We start from the raw sequence: 20,845 nt of genomic DNA, 5'->3' as shown, positions 1-20,845 counted from the left end.
ATTTGTGTGGACAAAAAATTATGGAGTTAATATATAACAATAATTAATGTTCATAATATTTCATTCAAGATCATGTGGTAGAGTGGTAGAAGTGCTAGTTTCTTACCTAGAGGTCTAGGGTTCAATTCCCTTTAGTCTCATATTTTAAACAAGCTTTTAAATATAAAACCAGTTCCCGGTTTCCGGTCGAACCGGCCAATCTGGTCCGATCTGGTTTTTAAAACACTGGTACTAACGAACAATAAAATCCATAGCCAAATTTCAACCATTCATATTCTCAGCATTTACTTTTGTATTTTATCATATTTTATTTTCCTCCGATTTCATATATTTATTTTAATTGTTATAATATAAATATATTAGATAAATTATTCCTAAAATCAAGAAAAACTACATAATAAAATAATAATAATTCATACATTATGTTTAATAATTTATACATTATGTTTATGTTGAATATCACATTTTATTCTATATACATTCAATTTTGAAAAAGTAGTACATTCATGCCATCAAATTACTTTGAAATAATAAAATTTAAAACACTTTAACCTATATTTCTATCAATTAAATAGAGGGGTAATAGAAAATATAGAATTAAAAGTAAGGGAAAAAGAAAAGTGAAAAAGAAACGAATAGTTATGCGCGCAACAATACATGTTGCGCACGTCCGACTGGGTGTACGTCTTATCAGTTATCAACATATCCGCACTTGTAGGTTCCGGTCCGGCAATGCAGTCGCGCCCTCTCAACCATCGATCTGGCTAAAATTCGCGACTGCATTGCGCACGCCCTTAGGATGAAATTAAAGGGGCAAAATAAACTAACAGTCAACTACTCACCTGACACAATGTGGGCTGCCATATTATCTAACTTAATAAATAATAAATATGAATAACTGTCTCCAAAAAAAATTGAATAACTGAGCAACCATATGCACATCTACAACAATTAATCATCAAAATCTAAAAATTTAATTTGCACACATGTGATCAAACAGAGACAGCTCTAAGTTAAAACCAAGCCATTTCACAAGTTTTTACATCCAACATTCTCATAATTCTGCAAATAATACTCTGACATAATTTGAAAAAATCATTTTCATCAAACAGCAAAGGCACATGGACAAGTGCACAACTTTGGCCCCATTAGCAATGTATATTAATTTCATCAATCATCATCTCAACTTTGGCACTAGACAATGTTTTAATGTCACAGTTGAGGATTTATTAGTTTGCAACGTGCGTCGGGCCAAGTAGGGCAAGCCTCGACAACGAGAAAACAAGACCCCAACACAACTGACTCTGACACGAACCTACTTCATGCCTCCGTAGTGCGAATAACAGATGGATATCGCGGTACAATCTTCTCTCGAATCCAAACTTAATTGAAGAAATATGTGTGTAAGTAATGTATGTATATGTACATTCAGAATTTAGTGAGAAAATTGTATCAGTATAGTTTAAAACAGACTGTTCTTAACCTACCTAAAAATGGGAACTCTAATTGCTGTCTTTCTATTACATACAGTATACACGGCACCGTTGCCATTGGAGGTTGTCGTTTCGCTTGCTTCTGCTCGGAAAATCTACCAGTTATGCCTTAGGTTCATTCCTCAACTGGAAGCAAAAATGCATATAAAGAATGGTTATTGCTCTGAAAATTTGATCCATCACCGGAAAAAGGAGTGGAACGAGTCGGAGAGGCACATTCTGGTGCATCTGCGCTAATTGAACCCTAACTTTGATTGGTAAAACCGAATTGGGGATTGATGAACCCTAATTGGGGTGTACACAAGTTTTTGTCTAGGTCAAATATGAACACTAAATCAATGTTGGGACGATTTTGAAAACAGTCGTAAAGGTTGTGTTAGAATACGGTTTTCGCCCTATTAGGAGACGAAAATGAAGCAAGAACATCGATGATTAGGGTGTTTCGAACATCTTACCACTGTTAACTAGCAGAGCAGCTCGATTTCGTGTAGTAACAAAATGTACATTTCTAAGCAGGTGGGAGGGGACGGCGGCACGTCGGGCATTCCATTTTTATGTCCATCCATCTCTGCAAGCAGCTTCCGTGAAAGAAATGATCGCACGGCGTCACCTGAAAGAACAACAGAGTCGAAGATTACGGTTAAGAGGACGTGATCCCAGAGCATTGAGAAGAAGATCTGACGGATTACCATGCAATCATTCAAGCGCTGGCTGAGGTCAATGGCGGTCATGCAAATGACACAATCCGTAGCGTGGTGGCTCGAACCTTGAAGGAATCGCCTATAGTAGCTATATTTCTCCGGTAAAATCTGCAGATAATGTTGAAGCATCAGAGAGAGCTCGGATTACACATGAATGCACAGACACGAACACATCATACCTGACGGGGAATGAACCAACGGGATCCGAGATAATGCTGGAGAAGAAGAATGAAGACTTGCAGTCCCATAAAAAAGGCCAAAGAGATACACCACCTCTGATCGGGCTCTATTCGCATGAAATTATGTGGGCAACCGAATACGTATAAGGGAATAGCAATTCGAGTTATAGTCATCCCTAGGATATAATGAGGATGCAATGGCTTCCTCGAGTCACGAACTACGTTAATCACTATTTGTGGAATCCAGAAAGAGTGGAGGAGGAGAAGGATGATTCGAAGAAAATTGTGGAACTCGTACATGACAAGAATGCCACCTAAAAGGATCCCGTCTGCAAAAAGGACGCGAGAAACATCAGATTAAGTGTTTAGCAACACGATAACAAAATCATTTGTAGCTGAAAAAAGTATATTACTTACAAAAACGACTGTAAAGAACCGAGAGCTCGCGCCTCATCGTCTCCCAATTCTCTCCGTTAGTTGATGGCCTATTCGCCTTCCATATAGCAAGTAGGTACCGCATTTCAAAGATTGAGAAAACCACAAACTTGAAAAATGCCGCCGTTGCAAAAGCATTAAATAGAGATTCTGCAAAACGGACAAGCATCACGTTTTAGTTCGAACGACTATTAACAGCTATAACTTGAAAAGTACTCAAAAACTTGTGCGCATCCAGATACACGGTGCATCTGCCCTAATCAAATCCAATTTGGGTTTCATGAATCCTCAACTAGAGATTATTAATCACAGTAAGGATCAAGTTAGGACAGATGCTTCGTGAATCCGGATGCACCGGAGTGTGCCTCGTTTAAGTAACTATTTTCAAGATAAGCGTACCAACTAAAATTCCGGCAGTGAGATGTAGAAGGCAGATATAAGCATCCATTATAGCTTGATGCCCGATCATCAGAAGCGAAACTTTGGCAGCCCCCTGTAAAGTTTTATTGAGTTAGCTACTTTAACTCATTGCGACTTTTAAGTTTGGAAGTCGTTCATCAAGTATCGAGCAACTTACTGATTGGGTGTTACTATGTTCCATTTGCCGGATTAACAATAGAACTTCGAGGAAAGATATCTAGCACATGAAAAGGTTAAAGAATCCAACAAAGGAGTCATAACTATGAGACCGTTTCACCTTCTCCTGGATGAAAAACAATATTTGAGAAACTCGAGATCAACCAACATGGGAAAGGATACAAAGGTAACCATCAAAGTGTAGTTAACTGCTTTGTTATAGTAGACTTCGACGTTGACAGAAGTCGCATTCAAGAGCATGGGCGAGAAGCAATCTACATCGTCATCCACTGAAGGGCTCTCCATAACTCCTTCTAGATAGTACTTGTCTTGATCTCCACCTACATACAAGAAACGAATAGATCGAGTTAGAGATTGTATTTTTCTAAGCAAAATAGGCAGGCTAAAATAGAACGAAAGGGAAGAGCACATCTTGTAGAGTCAGATAAACTTATTACCATTTCTCCTGGAAGACGCTCGAGAAATTTTAGCAGCGATCTCAATGTTGCAGTGTTTCTCCATTTCGTAAAGTGGGGCTACACAGAGTACCGAGCAATTTTAGGGAGCAAGTTTATCAACTGATAATGAAATAAAATAATAGCAAAGGAGCATACATTGTTTCCTCTTCCAGATTTTTTCTCGTGGAGACTCCTGAAACACCTGGGACGAGAAAACTCCGAGCTGAACTAAGAAGAAAAATGCCAAAGAAGTTAAAAGTTGACTTGTAAAACATTAGCAATCAATATGAGAAGAAATACAACCATCATGCTATACCAGTGGAAGGGTAAAAAGTAACTTCACGAGGAAGTAAGAGTGTGATTACCAAGTGATACGGGTTAGACAATAAATAATCATCTTCCTGCCCAAACTCACTCTCTTTTCCACTGCAGAAATATTCAGAGGGAGAATTAAAAGATAAAACATATAGGAACACAAGCATTCCAGAGCATGAAGTAGATTATGTGTATAAAGGCGTCCAACTCTAATTCAGAGTAAATGGATTTTCGACAGTCTAACGACCACAATTTGACCGACAAGTCCTCATCATCAATTCTTGAATAGTTCTTTCGTTTTCATTCATAAATATTGACAAATTTTGTCCATATGTTGGGGTGTTTTTGTGATGAACTCAAATGCATGTGGAATAAAATGGGAGTATTTTTCCTGATAGCAGATTCATGTCAATATATGAGTATGCAATGGGAAAGGGTAAAAGCATCTCGGAAAATTTATCTCTATGATATATTCCGTAGAAGACCAATGGTTAATTTTTATTCAGAGTCTGCATACTTCCCCACATGATTTGATGAGATTAGTGGCTAATTAAAACAAGAATTGGGTAGTTAAGTTGCAAAGCACACGTAAACTGACTCATAGAAATAAAGGAATCAGGGTAGTAGAGGAAGCTACCTGTTAGCCACCATTCTTAGTTGTCTGAAAGGCCAAATATACACACCTTCTACCCTGATTCGAGCTCCGTGTACATCATTCTCATTGTCAAACACGTCATGGAAAATTATAACTCCCTAGCATATCACATTGAAGACGACAGTTACAATTGGAACATGTGAACTGAAATCAGAACCCGCAGTTAGAGACGCTATTAACAAGCTCACGATACCAAAAAATTTAACTAAGTTCACAAAATGCTCGCACAAAAAAAATCAATCAGAAGACAATAAATAAAGAGTCGAATTAATTACTGAATACATATAAGAACATAGACACATATTGTCGAGACAAGAACTAAAAAGTCAAAGTTTTATCGATGTTGCTGGGCAGCTGATAATAAGAGACAACATAGCTAAAGTGGTGCTATATCTTAAACCAGAATCTGCAGAAGTAACAATTTCTCGATAATTTACTGAGCAAAAGGTCGATATCAGGTATCAAAATTTTAAATAAGCAATTAATCTCCAAAAGGAGCACACTCGTCCAAGCAGAAGGTCTGTTCCATGTAATGTCTCCAACTAGTTAAGAAATAAGTATAACCAAGTTACCTGCACATAGTGTACACCGGTTATTTTTGTTGGTGTACTGATTAGTTCTAGTATCGAATTTCCACTGGACTTCCTAAAATCAGCAAACTTGGAAGAGCTATTTGCAGAATCTGGAAACTTCCAACTCCCTGCACCACATAAATTTTTCACAAAATTAAGTGACGAGAATGTAACAGGGAACAGCATAGTACTTGATATTGCATGAAAACGTTCTGGATTTGGGTAGGTCATTAAAGGCCAACCAAATTAAACAACAAAACTGAGTATAGCGCGATAATTATCAATAAAATGTAACATATAAATCTGTTATCCCAAGGAATTAAAACAATAAGATCAAAATTTGTCGATAGCAAGGTTAAAATATTGCCAAACGAGAACGCCTAAACCCTCACTCACCATTCTATTTTCTCCATAAACTGCGATTTCTATGATACAAGGAGAATTCAGCGCACACTACAATTAATAGTGTATTCATCTTACTAATATGAGAACAGATGAAAATGATCTATCATTTTGTGATTTATATATTTATGTAGATATAGGCTTTTACTAAGATAAGTAAAAAGTAGAAATGGGTAGATGAAATGGAAATAACTGAAACTCCCTCGTCCCACCACAAGCAAAGCGCTTCTTTTTTGCACTCGTTTTGGGAAAATGATGATAAATAATTTAAAGTGGAGAGAGAGTAAAGTAAGAGCGAGAATAACAATTTATTATCTTCCCAAAACGAGTGCAAAAAAGAAGTGCCTCGCGTATTTAGTTGCAACATATCACATATGACAGAAGAAATGTAAATCAATCCAACATACATGATTCATGCAAATGAACGATCATTAAGTGATGTGATGGGTAAATAAATTACAAACCTCTATAGGTCCCTGTTACGTTCCAAGAAGAAAATGGTCCCAATTCTTGATCATCCTTGCCAATAGGAAGCCACTGCAAGAAGTAAAAGGGCCCAAAAGATTAGAAGTAAACACAGAAGATTTAACAATATGGATTAAAGGTGATTCCCAAACATAAGAACAGTAAGAAACATAAGTTGTTATTTTCCATCAATCTCACACTAAGCAAGCACACACTATGGCTTCCCAACCGCAAATACAAATTAGCCAAATGAACTTAGACATTGACATAATTCATACTCAATTCTGCTAGACTATCTCTCCATCATCTCTGCAGCTTTTAGACACTGAAAAACCATTGACTTTCAAATTATAGCAATGCAAAAGCTTGCATTGCTATGTGCAAAGGGTCAATTCAGTTTAGGAATCAAATTATAGTAAGCAATTGCATTGTCTACACTTGTCAAACCAAGGGATATGTGACCATAGTTTATGCAAGTTCTTTGTGGCTAGGGAGTTCACTTCCAGTGAAGTAAAATTTCCCACATGGATAAGTTGATGAAAATAGAAAAGACATAAGAGGCATTACTAACTTCAAAAGCATTGTTGGTAACGACTTAGTGCTAGACACCAAAAAGGGAAAGTTAGACAGTTCGAGAATTTCTATTCGAGTATATCTGCCGGACTAAATAGACATAACATCTTATAAGCTATAGCCATTCAAGGATTTCCCTTATTTAAAGTCAGAAAATTAGTAAGTCCCACTGAAGATCCATTCAGCAGAGTTTTTGAATAAAATTTGATGACATGATAATAATTGACACAACTTTTTATTGCATCTTCGTACAGTAAAGTCTTGAACAATCATATAATACAGAATATATCAACTTCTTCCAAATCCATTCTAATCATACAACTAACAAAACCTTCATAATGTGGAGAAGGACTTTAGGCAAGTAATTACAACAAAAATCACATTCTGCACTCCATAAGCATCTCAACAACTACCTCTACCGTACGATAGCACTTCACCTAAATCAGCGATAAGCGTCTCAGCATTACTTATTTCAAATATGCATTATTTATACTAAATTACTAATATTCCACTTGCTCTACAGCCCTGCGGACCTAATATCAACTCAACTACTTTTCTTTATCTCGGTGGGACATTTCTTGAAGCCTCATTGGCAACCCAAAAGGCAGCATACACACATTATGCGCCGACATCATGCAACTACAAATCTCATAATAATCTCGCATATACCAGTCAAATCATTCATTCAACTGTCCCCCAAGAACTACAACACAGATTAACTGCATTCTACACTCCACAGCATCCATATAATGTTACTCCTATCAAACACACAAATAGGAAAAAGAAACACATATTTGTCCATCATCAGTCATTTAGTAAGCAAGAAACCATAAACCAAAACAAAACATGGAATTGCAACAATTCTTTCAAAAATCGAGAAATTGCTGTTTTTCGCATAAACCACCACCATTATGATTTCAACCTTTCACACATTTAACAGCTACACAGAAAGCAAGAATTTGACTTTGGAAGCTCACTAAGCCTCCAATCAATTAACAAAAATCACAGATTAGACTCCCAATCCACATAATAAAACCACACATCACATAAAAATTCACAACTAATAACATTGCACTGCTACAACATAAAATACAAATTCAACCTACAACACACACACACACACCACTAACCTCTTCACCCCAAGACCGTCTCTGCCTCAAAGGCCTAAACCCATTCACAGGCCACATCACCACTAAAATGGACCATACCCCAAAAAGATTCCTCAACAGAAACCGCAAAAGACTCCAACTTTCCATCGAGGAGCTGAGCTAAAATCCTAGCCGTCAACTAATTTCTCGAGTTTCCCAAAGCCCATCACAGGAAAGGCCTAAAAATCATGTCTTTCTTCAATCGGTGGCTTATTTGGTTAAAGAAGAGTCCAACAAACAACGTATTGCTAACAAACTCAACAAGAAAAGGGATGAAATGCACCGATCGGTATACAGAGAAAGGGAGAGTTTAACAACCTAATGAATCATTAGTTTGACACCCAAACAAAAAGGAAAAAAGGGAAAGGAAATTATCAATTTGTAGTATTTGGGTTGGAAACGAAATCATGCTTGACCTCCACCAGTCAATTATCGAACCAAAAACGAACATAGAATCTAATCATTAATTAATTCAAACTGAACCCCTTTTTTACTGAATTTGTGAAATTCTATCAAGGCGTTTTGTACTCCACTTGTTAGGTAACACCCTAGTCAAGAAGATAAATGGAAGAAATTAGATAAATAAGGAAGTACTATTGATTTAAATTTTCAAAATATTAAGGTTTAATTGAGAATTTAGTGATAAATCTTTTACCTATTTAGCTATTGTAACGTCTTTTTTTTTTGGGATATTAACATCTAATATCACGAAACTTTCAAAAAGTTAGATTTTCCCACGAATGAAAAAATTCATGTTATTTTAATAGATTGAAGAACAATTTTGGAGGGTGTGCTTTAAAAAAAATTATCTTCAAAGATTGAAAAACTTGAAACTTTCAAAATTGTTGTCGAGAAATTACGAAAAAAAATCGATATCATAATATTATTAGTGGGAGTTTTCTCATTCGTGGGAAAAAACAAACACGGGATAAAGTTCTTGATATTATTTGTCAATTTTAAAGTTCGTGGGAAAAATTCAACTTTTTGAAAATTTCGTGATATTAGATGCCAATATTTTTTTTTTAAATCGTAATAATGTTGTTAGTACTATCATTTTTTTAAATTTAATATAAAAAGCAAACCCATTACAACTTTTGAGGGATATTCAACGCAAATAATTTAATAATTTTTTTCATTATAATGGAGCACACGATCTCATACCTGATTAGTACATGATATACACATTATTATAAAGCGTGGGAGATTAAAAAGAAAGAGGAAAAAGTAGTTTTTGTAAATTATTGATAATTACAATAAAATATAGTAATAACTATTTGAAAACATCACGTTCTTTGATCTGAGACGAAGTTATAGTCTAGTTTACTGTAATTATTAGTAGTTCAAGATATTTTTTTTAAATCACCAATGGAATAGGATATAATTAGATGGTTCTCATTTATCATGGATTTATTTCGAATATAACATATGTTAGTGAAATTGAATGCAATTTAGTTAGGGATATTACATCAGAAAAATAATTCTTTGAAATGTTTCGTCTTTGAATAATAGATTGGATTTTTTAAAGTAATATTAATACCCATTACTCATTAGGCATATATATTAATGACAACTTTATTGTATGATAAATGTACACTTTTTAAAAATTGATATTAAACATGTTACACTTAATAAACATTCATTTGAATTATTATCTCTGAGTATATACACGCTTATATAATATTTTCGGTGATAGTTAGATGCTTTGAAATGGTACTCTACTAAAATGAGTAAATAGTACTTCTACTAAAATGAGTAAATAGTACTACTACTAAAATAAAACATGGGACAGATTCAGACCTATAAAATTAAATAATTACAACTTATGAAACGGGTATATTCGAATCCAATCAAAACAAATACCTACACAAAAAATAGTCTCATATTTTTATTTCAGGTTCTCCCTAAGAAATAGTCTAAGGCAAAAATTATAAGTTTCTCTAAAATTATTAAATACTATTTTTATTTATATTTTATTTTTTTCTTTCGTACTTTATTCACTTTTTCACATTCTCACCAATACTTCATCCACATTTTCTCATCTCCCTCTTATTTTACAAAATTCTCACTAAAACTCATAACATCTTTTGGTAGATGGAGGGAATATTAATAAACTCACTGTCGGCAATATATAGTGCTCCCTCCGCCCCAAGGTATCCGTCACAATTTTCAATTTGTCTCATAAAAAACATACTAATACTACTACTTTTCATTTTTTGAAAAACATTCTCTCACATTTATATATAATAAGTACTAATATATTTTTACTTCAACTTAACACACAAAATAACATCTTCTAAATTTTGAAGTGTTACATTTACCTAGCGACGGAAGAACAATTAAAAGTTTTTTAATGGGCCTCATGCCAATAATTTGTTTAATAGATTGGCCCAAGAGTACAGATAGAAAAGAGGTTTGTTAGATGGAAGTCCAAATAGTATTCCCTTCGTCCCACGTAATTTTATCCAGTATTTCATTTTAGTCTGTCCCACATAATTTTACTCATTTCACTTTTACTATTTTTGGTAATGGACCTCATATTCAACTAATTCATTCCTACTCACATTTTATTATAAACCAATACTTTAAAAGTAGGATCAACATCCCACTAACTTTTTCAACTCACTTTCTATTACATTTCTTAAAACTCGTGTCAAGTCAAACTGTGTAAAATTATATGGGGCGGAGGGAGTAATATTTAATTTGACGCCTAAACCATCAATTAATTGTTTTAGGCAATCAATTACGGTATTTCGCTTTATATATGGATTATAGACTTTATTTTCTACAAGTATAGCAAAAGATGCTATATAAATTCTTTTTCACAGATTTGTAATTTTTGCAATTCCTCATTTATAAAGTTTTATATGGATATTGTCAAAATTAGATTTGCTAGTTTTTGCAATCCCTTGACTTTTCACTTAAAAGTTGCAAATTTGTCTAATTCGCCAGCTTGGTTAGAGGCATATTACTTAAAATACTCTATTACATGTATTTTTATAGACGACAATATTAAAAATATCATTGAAATAGCTAGTAAATCAGATCTGAAGTTTGGAATTTTTATTTTTGGGATACAGTGGTATTATTAATATAAGAAAATGACAATATTTTTATAGCTAGGTAAATTTGGTATTCATGAAAATTTTCATTTTAATTGATAATGTCCCATTAAACGTAACTTTTCTAATTAACATAAAATCTTATATAGTCCAAAAATTTTTCCTAAACATGAATGATTATATCGATTAAACTAATATACTGAAAACTAAATTATCTTTATATATGAACAATAAAATTACCAAATCTCTATTACCGATAATATTATCTTGTATTTTCATTATATAATGCCATGAATCCATGTATTAACATTTAAGAGTTCTTAGTAAATCAAATTTAATCAAAAAATCAAACAAAAATTTCGTTTTCTACCAAGGTGTGAAGGTATAAGTAACATAAATAAATAGCCTTCGTCAACTTCCTATTTCCTCACAACAAATTCTTCCCAATTTACATTTCAAAACAATATCTCAAATCCAAAACCAATCCTTTGAAACGCAATTAGTTTTGCAACACAAAATGGGGGTTTGTGAATCCACATTGAGCTTATTGCTTGTGTACTTGATCGGATTTGTACTGAATTCGTCTCTTGCTCGTGGTAACGTGTTTCACGTGGGTGAACGCGATGGTTGGACGCTTTCACCCTCCGAAAGCTATAGCTATTGGGCTCAAAGAAATCGATTCCAAATCAACGATGAGCTAGGTAAATCTATATTTCTTTTTATTCTTTCACTCCATCACTAAGCCGAAGCTGACGGAAATCAAATTAATTGCCGGACAATGAGAATGGAAGGGCTGAAATTGTAGAGGAAAAAAAGAGAAAAATTAAATCGATTCAAAGAGGAAGAAAAAAAATATTTACATAAAGATTAAACAATAAAGAAAAGAAAATGTCAATATGTGTCTTACTTTTGTTGGTCATGCTAATGATTTAAACTAGTTTTACCATATAAAATATTTTGTATACTAGTATTGTTTTAATATTTATATTAATAGTAAGAAAATAGGCTCAATGGAGTCTTTACCAACATTTTGTTTAGCTTATTCCTCTATATATGGTGATCTCTCATCTTTGTAAATAAAAGAGAAATATCATTCAACTACTATAATATCATGTTGATCAATAAATGTTTTTTTAATGTGTATGTGTGGTTTTTTTTTGCAGTTTTTAAGTACCCTAAGGGAAATGATTCTGTTCTAATTGTGGGGGAAGATGACTACAACAAATGCAACAAAAGAAACCCTATCCAAACCCTAAATGATGGCAACTCAATATTCAAGTTCGATCGATCCGGTCTCTTCTTCTTCATCAGTGGCCACAATCAAAGATGTGAAAAGGGTCAGAAAATAATCATTCGTGTTATCGCCAATCGTCGCCACCACCACCATCCGCCACCCTCCAGTCCTCCCCCATCCCATGCAAAGAAAACCTCTTACGCGCCACCATCTCTCTCCCCATCACCCGCCACTAATAAACCCGCGCTACCACTCCCCCACTCGCCCTCACCTACCCCAGTAGCCAAAACCCTAATCCACGCGCCTTCACCTCACTCCCCATCTCCCACTCATACGTCGTTGTCTCCTCACTCTCCCTTGCCTTCTACCTCATCCCCAATCCCAACACACGCGCCACTGTCTCACTCTCCTTCACCATTTGCCCCAACCCCAACCCACCCACCTTCGTCTCACTCTCCTTCACCTTCTCCTTCATCCCAAACCCCAACCCACGCACCCTCATCTCACTCTCCTTCACCATCTCCTTCATCTCCACTCCCAACACACACGCCATTGTCTCACTCTCCTTCACCTTCTCCCTCATCCCCTAGCCCAACCCACGCTCCCTCATCTCACTCTCCTTCACCATCTCCTTCATCCACAACCCACGCGCCTTCATCTCACTCCCCATCTCCCACCCACACGCCATTGTCTCACTCCCCTTCACCATCTCCCCCAAAACCAACCCACACGCCTTCGTCTCACTCCCCAACCCCCGCAAATAATAAACCCACACCACCGCCATCGCCTTCCCAGCCACCATCACCGCCTCAACCTGCCCCCATTTCTCCCCAATCACCACCACCAGAAGCTGAATCACCAGAGGATCATATCGTGTCAGTGTTCCTGCCGCCCCACCTCGCACCGGCGCCGGCTTCTGGTGCTTCATTTGATTTGGGAGTGGGATTGAGTGTTGTGGCTGTCATAATTTCTGCATGGATCGTTGTTTGATCACATAGTATTAATTATTTCCTTTAAAATTCATTAATTCTTAAGAAAACAAATTTTTCTAGTTAAATTATTTATAATATTTTGTCTTGATAATTATAGTTTATGAAAATTTCTAGTACTCCATGTAATATCTATGTTTTAGTCTATGGCCTTTCATTTTGGGGTTTCCATATTTGAGACAATAAAACAAGTTTCCATATTATGTAACTAATTGTCTGAAAATTATCACATGCATATTAGAATTAAATGATATTCAAGTTTAATAAAAATAAAACAATTCATTTTTTAGTCTTTAGTATAGACTCACTATAGTGGTTTCTACTTTCTAGTTAGCCATTCGTTTATTTATTTAGTCAAAGTCGATAGTGGTATGCGGCATAACGCTATTAGCCTATTAGGTAAGATTAAAACTGATTACCAACAACCCTCTACTATTTGATTAAAATAATTTTAATAAGGGACGAATAATTTTTAATGTTAAAAGATTAATTTGTTAACTGGCACATGTTTAAATTGTGGGATGTTACGACATCAAATCTGTTACTCTTTTTCACTCTCCCAAATCAAGAGCATTTGCGCGCCCTGTACTGTCGGCATATTACTATGATTAACTAATTCGACTAGTTATACTAATATTGTCAATATCTTCATATCAATAATTCAAAATTCAATCCAATCTGTAATTTTTTTAATACAATAGGAGAGCCAACGCTTTAGGAATACAAATATTTAGGGAGCAACATATATCGTAAAATGGTCTTACCTATCTTATCTAGCTGAAATAGATGGGCAACACCTCCTGGAGGATCTTTAGCAGTCGAAAGATCTCGTGCATCTTCAGATCCCCTATAAAATCTGCCACCCGATTTGCTTCACGATCGACATGCTTAACCTCTAAAAAGTGAAATGTTTGTAGTTTTGATTTTGATTATATATATACGGAGGGAGAAATGTTTGTTTAGTGCATGTATTTTATTCCATGCATTTATTTTTACATTCCAAGACATCAAAATGTAGTTTATAACATCATTAACTTAAAAGAAGTAGTACTATTTATAAACTCTACTTGGATTAACGAATCCTAATTAACATATATAAATTTAAAGTAAATCACAAAAAAATGAAAAATGATTTAATATGAAACACATCAAAGTTGAGAGACAGATTCAAATGCTAAACCAACAACCACCCACTTGATATCTTCACTCCATCTTATTACGTCTCATGATTTCTTTCAGTTTTCCTATTGTTTGTATCTAACGCAGGCAGATCCTGAAAACAAAACTAAACTACCGAATATAAGAAACGTCTATTCTATCATACAACAGCCAACTACGGAGCTCCATAGGGACTGTTTCTAACACATGCATTCCTCTATGAGACCTATAAGCATAATGTGACATAAAGTCAGGGGGTAAAATTCCATTCTCTGTGCACATGTTGTACCACCACTGAATCAAAATCCTTCAATAACTCATGTACCTTGTGTACAATTGCCCGACAACAGATGGATATCTCGAGTAGTCTCATAATCATAGAAACTCCGGCAAAATTATCACTCTCTATCTCCAATTTCCGAAAGCCTAAAACTATTGAATCCAACTACGGCAAACCACCATCACACTACTCATACAATCAATAATTTTATTCATTTATCAAACACAAGCATAGTAAACACTACTCACACAACATTATAAAAAAAAGTAAACACTACACAAAAAGATCCACAATTACTCACACGACATTATAAAAAGAACTACTTCCAATTTCCACACACACTACACTAAACTATATACACAGAGGAACTTTCCAGATGCTTCCAAGCCACCCCGTTATTATCACACCACCGCCGCCAAACCTAACGCGGCGGCGGTGAACTTGCAGAAACACCAGCCTTCACCCCACACTCCCCCTCCACACACTCCACCGGCTCCACCGCGTCACACTCCTTCTTGCTCCGCTGCCTCGGCTTCTCCGGCAAGCAATTCCTCCGGTCATCGTAAGCAACCCCCCTCGCCGTCAAATTCCCACAAATCCCCTCCTCCTCACACAAAAAGTTGTAAGAGAACGTGAAATTCGACAAATTCGGCAGCGCGCATATCCCCTCCGGCACTGCCCCCGTCAGCCGGTTGTGCCCCACGTTGAGCTGCTCCAGCCGCGCCAGCCCCGCGAGACTGTACGGAATCTCCCCCACGATGTCGTTTTGGCTCACGTCGAGGACGCGCAGCTTGTAGAGAAACCCTAGCTCCACGGGAAGGCACCCGGAGATGCTGCTGTTTATCAAGAGAAGCTCTTCTAACGTGTCCGCGAATTTCACGATTGATCGGGGGAGACAGCCGGAGAAGTTGTTGTTGGCGAAGACGACGACGGAGGCGGAGGAGGAGCCGAGGGAGGATGGGATTACGGAGGTGAGCCGGTTGTTGTTGATGAATATGGCGTCGAGGTTGTTGCTGTTGAAGAGTTGCGAGGGCACGGGGCCCTCGAATTCGTTGTAGCGGAGGTCTAGGTAGCGGAGGGAGGGGAGGGCGAGGACGACGGCGGGGAAGGGGCCGACGAAGCGGTTGTTGCTGAGGTCGAGCTCGAAGAGGAGGGAGAGGTTGGCGAGGGAGGAGGGGAGGACGCCGCAGAAGCGGTTGGAGTTGAGGTGGAGGAGGGCGAGGTCGGGGAGGAGGCCGAGGGACTCCGGGAGGAATCCGGCGAGGTCGCCGTGGTTGAGGTCGATGCCGGCGACGGTGGCGGTGATGGAGGTGTCGTTGGGGTGGGGGGCGCAGAAGACGCCCGTGTAGGCGCAGACGTCGGGCCCGCGCCAGCTGGAGGTCAGCTGGCGCGGGTCCGAGTAGATGACGCGCTTCCAGGACTGGAGCGCGTCGTAGGCCTGGCGGAGCCGGGCGGCCGTCGCGTTTTTCGGGGCGCGACGGCCGCCGGCGGCCGGGGAGTGGGGGTGGTGGTGGTTCTTGGCTAGTGTGGGGTTGAGGGTTAGGAGGAGGAGGAGGAGGAGGAGGAATAGTGTGGGATGGGATGGGGATTTTGAGGCCATTTTGGTTAGTTTGGGTAATTAGATGATTATTCTTTATTGGAATGTCTTAGGTTTGGTATAAGAATATATATAGATTTGAGGTGGATATGGTTTCTCAATGTTCATTGTTACAACTACCAATTACAACGACCTTTTACCATCACTAAATGGCAGCCAACATGATTGTGTTTTTACCATTTTCATGTCTTGATAAGATGAACTTGGATCTTCGTTTTCAAATACTAGTATTTTGTCTTTTATTATTATATTGATGATATTATGATAGTACTTTATTTTTGGTTTTGAACTAAGAATCTTGGGGCAGATGGTAGCATTGGTGGATGAGTATATTGATGTGCTCAGGTGGGGTCAGGGTCGACCAACTTAACTATCAGTCTATAAGAGTCAGAAAACTCTATTAAATGCTGGTTTTCGAGTTAGTCGTCGATCACACATTCTTCATTCATAGTGTCAAACTTTCTCATCATTAATATGTTTGCTTATGGCAATTGTGATCTCTCGAGAGAACTACATCTATGATGCAGCGGTAATACATCTTGGTGTAAAAGGATACCATCAAAACTTCTTTCGAGCAATGGGCTAAATCAAGCCATTTTTCAAGAACAATAGCTAAATGACCCGATACAACCACTTCGGGTGCTGCATCACCCATGTTTTCCAACACGGACACGACCTTTTTTCATCATATTCGAATCCAACAAGTTAGGTTTTTTGAATCCATAGTCACGTGAAGTCTTAAAAGTTAAATAGCACTAAAATTGATCAAGATAATCCTAGTACAATAGTTTTATTAAATACTTCAAGAATTAGTTAAATTATGATAGTACATTACATGTACTAGTGAAGTGAGGTGGGTGGTAAATGTTGAAATTGTGCATGAGGTGATTAATTGAGTATGTTGTGGATTTAAGAAGAGGATAATTTGAAAGAAAATGATATGCCTCCATTTGTGTAGTTTTCTGATGGTGGAAATTAAGAAGACAGGTGGGACCCAATAAGAATTTCAGCATTTCTTAAATTTTAAGGTATTAGAAAATAACCCCAGGGAATTTTATAGTGGAAGGGTAAAAACAATTTAGTCTTTGTTATTTGATTGGATTGACTTGGACATAACATAATATCATAGGATATAAACTTGTGGTTTAGCGTTTATATATTGATTTCATTGTTTTTATGTTAATTTTTTATATAAATTTGGTAAATTAATTTGACTTGCTATATAATAAATTCAAAATGTGTAATTTGATTTCTCTATTTTTTCTTTTGATTTCCACACTTAAGCAGTTACAAATGATTCCCTCTTAAATTTGTTCTTACACCATTTCAATTTACTTTCAAAACATGTTTGACATAAATGAAAATAAGTTGAACCAAAAACATAAAAAGGTTATGTAATGGCATAAAAAACATGCTTACCTAGTATAATTGAAACGAACAAACTCGAACTTCAAAGGGGCTTAAACATACTCAACTCGGACTTTAAAAGATACACACAACAACTAAAGACTTCTACTAGAAATACGAACCTAAACAAACTTAAAACAATAGCCTATAACCAAGGGATAAGTCTTTTGCACTCGATCGAAGTTCTCCGATCTCTATCTTCCCACGCTAGCAACCACACCCTAAACGACCGACGCCGCCACTTTTATAGGAGCCGGTGCCCTCACACTGAGCCCCAACTGCCAGAACACAAGGCAAGTTGCTCTAAAGTCTAAACAAACTGCACCACAGAAATAACCAACATACCTAACTACCAACATATTAGGTTGTTGGCACCATCATGTTTCACAAGAAAATCCAACACCCATCAAAGAAATTCTCCAATTGGTCCAAACACTCCAATCTTTCAAACACATTTCACTAATAATCTCATCAAGAATGCAAATATCCCACCAAGAGTAAGAAGGGATAAAAGAAGCATAGAGAACAACAAGACCAACTTCCAATGCCATTTCAATGAACACAACATTTCAGACAACAAATCCATATCATCAAATAAGTAAGAACAGAACACTCAAATCCACATATCCCCAAACCCAACCACATCATAAAAACACAGTCTTGAACCCAAACATGAATCTGTTTTATAAATTTTACAAAATACAAAGTCAAGTTTACATCATTTCTCTATCACTCTATGCTTCATCTTCATCATCATCATCAACAACAACATCATCAAATCCCCAAATTACACTAAACAGTTATACTAATCCATTCCAAACAACAAACACAAAATCCATAGATCTTTAAAAAGGTTAAAAAACAGTCACCAAATTCATTCTTGATCACCACCAAATCTACCTCGGCCTCCCGGCCCCGCCACCGCCATATCCCCCCATATTCCCCAATCCCCCTCCACCACCACCGACGCCGCCGCCATACATCCCCCCTCCGGGATGAAACCCCATCACATTCCCCCCATAAATCCCCCCACCATTAAACCCCCCACCAGAGCTCACAGCCCCTCCTCCACCACCACCGCCAGCGCCACCAGAGCCCTCCTTAACTCCGGCGACGGAGCTCTTCTCCCCCTCCATCTCCCTATACTTGGCCAAGTAGACCTTCAGCGGCTCCACATACTCCTCGAATCCGAGCGTGGTCATGGCCCAGAGCAGGTCGTCGCCGTTGATCGTCTTCCGCTTCTCCCTCTGGCACTTGTCGGAGGCCTCGCCGGTGACGAAGCTGATGAACTCCGAGACGCACTCCTGCACCGTCTCCTTCGCGTCCTTGGATATCTTCGCGTTCGCCGGCAGCGCCTTCTTCATGATCCTGCTCACGTTCGCGATCGGCAGGAACCGGTCCTGCTCCCGGCTGCTCGCGTTGCTGTTGCTGTGCCCGCCCGAGTCGTTGTCCGAATCCGCCATTTTTCCCGATCAATCGACGATTCCGCCTCCGAATTGAAGCTTTCCGAAGCCGGAATTTGACAACCAGCTTCGAATTGGGGATTTCCGAAGCGGGAATTTGAAGTTCAATTAGCGAAAAAGATCGGATTTTTAGGGCGGAATTTTTAGGGGTTTTTGGCGGAAAGGGGTGAATTTGAAAATTTGATTTTATGGGAAGGGATAATTGGGGGTTTTGGGGGGCTGTGCGGGCGGCGGCGGAGAGGTGATTGGAGGAGGTGGAGAAGAGGAGAAAGAGAGAGGAAGGGAAAGAGGGGTGTGATATTTTGCAATGGCGCGACACGTGGCGGTGTTTGTGGCCGCTTGTATCCAGATAAGTGGGCGGCACGTGCCGAGATGGGAGCCGTGGATGGGGAGGGGATCGGACGGCTGGGAGAGGGGAAACGTGATGGTTGGTCTGATTGGCCGATTTTGGTCGTGAAATTCTTCAATGCAGAGCGGTAGTAGAAACTCTTTTTCTTTTTAATTTTGATTAATGAAATGATTAAAAATTATTGATCTTATTTAGTAGTAACTCAGTTAGAATAAGTTGGTGATTAATCGCTGATTACAGTTTCAAAAACTCTAAACCGGACCAGAGAACCTACAGATGCTCAAGGTTTTTGGTTCGGGCGGTTAGCCGTGGAACCGTGGCGGTTCCTGATCCGAACCAGAACCGTGAGATTTAAATCGAACTGAAACCGTTACTTTTGGTACCGTGGTTCGGTTCATGTTCCTAAATTTCGGAGCTAGCCGGTTTTAGACCGGAACCGCAAAAAACCGCTGAAAAACCGTGCCGAAACCGTCAAAAACCGCCGGTTTCCAGCATCTCCGAACCGTAACCGTAGCCGCCAGTTTTGGAACCAGAACCGTAACCGCGAAACACCCTCGTAGTTCAGTTCCGATTCAACAATTTCTAGTCCATAAAAAGTACACTAGCTTGCCCAATCTTGGATAAATTTCTTTTCTAATCATTTTATTATAGTTGAATCATGTCTCTTTATAGTAAAAAATAATATACTACTGCTATTTACTCTCTTTCAATTGCCTATTTTTATTATGTACAGTATTCTATTTTATTTCTTTTTATTTAATTACCTATATTATTATTATTATTCTCTAATTTAGTTTTTTATTCAACTAGTGTGTTAAAATCACTAGTGTCAAACCCACGTGCAATGCACGTCGGAATATTTTTTCCTCAGTTTTAAATTTTTAAGTGATTATAATTATAGCACCAGTGACAATATAAATATACCAAAGTGATAAATTGTGTAAAGATGAAGATAAATATTATGCATGTTTCGAGTTAAGGATGTTACAATTCTTTCATCTCTAAGAATTGTAAGAAGTATTAGGATAAAATTCTCGAACCATATACAGTACTCTAACTATTGTAATCAAAGAAAAAACTATAATAAATGAAATGGAAATTTTACAGTGAAAATTATAAAATAAATCGACCTGTAAGTCTAGTCGAGAAAATTCCTCTTTCCGCAAGACAAATTACATCACGATTAGTGCTTTCGAATTGACGTATTAACCCCAAAGATGAAACGACTCCCTCCTAACGTATATAACATCCCAACTCGCTAGGCACCGATTAGTTTGATGGAGTTCAAAATTTGAACAATACAATGTTCCTAAAATATACAATTAAATATTGAGAAC

The 20,845-nt window shown here is 37.6% G+C and overlaps 2 protein-coding genes and 1 pseudogene across 2 annotated transcripts; all 3 read right to left on the bottom strand.

Annotated features, from left to right (window-relative positions):
* Positions 1 to 1,366: 1,366 nt before the first annotated feature.
* Positions 1,367 to 8,493, bottom strand: LOC125186704 (transmembrane E3 ubiquitin-protein ligase FLY2-like). Its single transcript, XM_048083129.2, has 15 exons — positions 7,955 to 8,493; positions 6,251 to 6,323; positions 5,385 to 5,512; positions 4,795 to 4,910; positions 4,208 to 4,268; positions 3,999 to 4,065; positions 3,843 to 3,920; positions 3,568 to 3,725; positions 3,386 to 3,445; positions 3,208 to 3,301; positions 2,791 to 2,958; positions 2,374 to 2,702; positions 2,183 to 2,302; positions 1,949 to 2,103; positions 1,367 to 1,619 (listed from the first exon to the last, which is right to left on the bottom strand). Exons 1-14 carry the CDS (start codon positions 8,078 to 8,080, stop codon positions 2,002 to 2,004), a joined length of 1,680 nt encoding a protein of 559 aa, XP_047939086.1. The 5' UTR covers positions 8,081 to 8,493; the 3' UTR covers positions 1,367 to 1,619; positions 1,949 to 2,001.
* Positions 8,494 to 14,879: 6,386 nt separating this feature from the next.
* On the bottom strand, positions 14,880 to 16,310 carry LOC125187896 (Leucine-rich repeat (LRR) family protein). Its single transcript, XM_048084545.1, has one exon. The coding sequence runs from the start codon at positions 16,290 to 16,292 to the stop codon at positions 15,114 to 15,116; it is 1,179 nt and encodes a 392-aa protein (XP_047940502.1). The 5' UTR covers positions 16,293 to 16,310; the 3' UTR covers positions 14,880 to 15,113.
* A 2,046-nt stretch (positions 16,311 to 18,356) lies between these two features.
* On the bottom strand, positions 18,357 to 19,452 carry LOC125191368 (nuclear transcription factor Y subunit B-3 pseudogene; annotated as a pseudogene).
* Between the last annotated feature and the right edge of the window lie 1,393 nt (positions 19,453 to 20,845).

Source organism: Salvia hispanica, chromosome 5, assembly GCF_029641045.1.
Source record: "Salvia hispanica isolate PSC_SH4W2 chromosome 5, Shi_PSC_v1, whole genome shotgun sequence".
Classification (NCBI taxonomy): domain Eukaryota; kingdom Viridiplantae; phylum Streptophyta; class Magnoliopsida; order Lamiales; family Lamiaceae; genus Salvia; species Salvia hispanica.
This window is presented reverse-complemented; position numbering and strand designations above follow the sequence as displayed.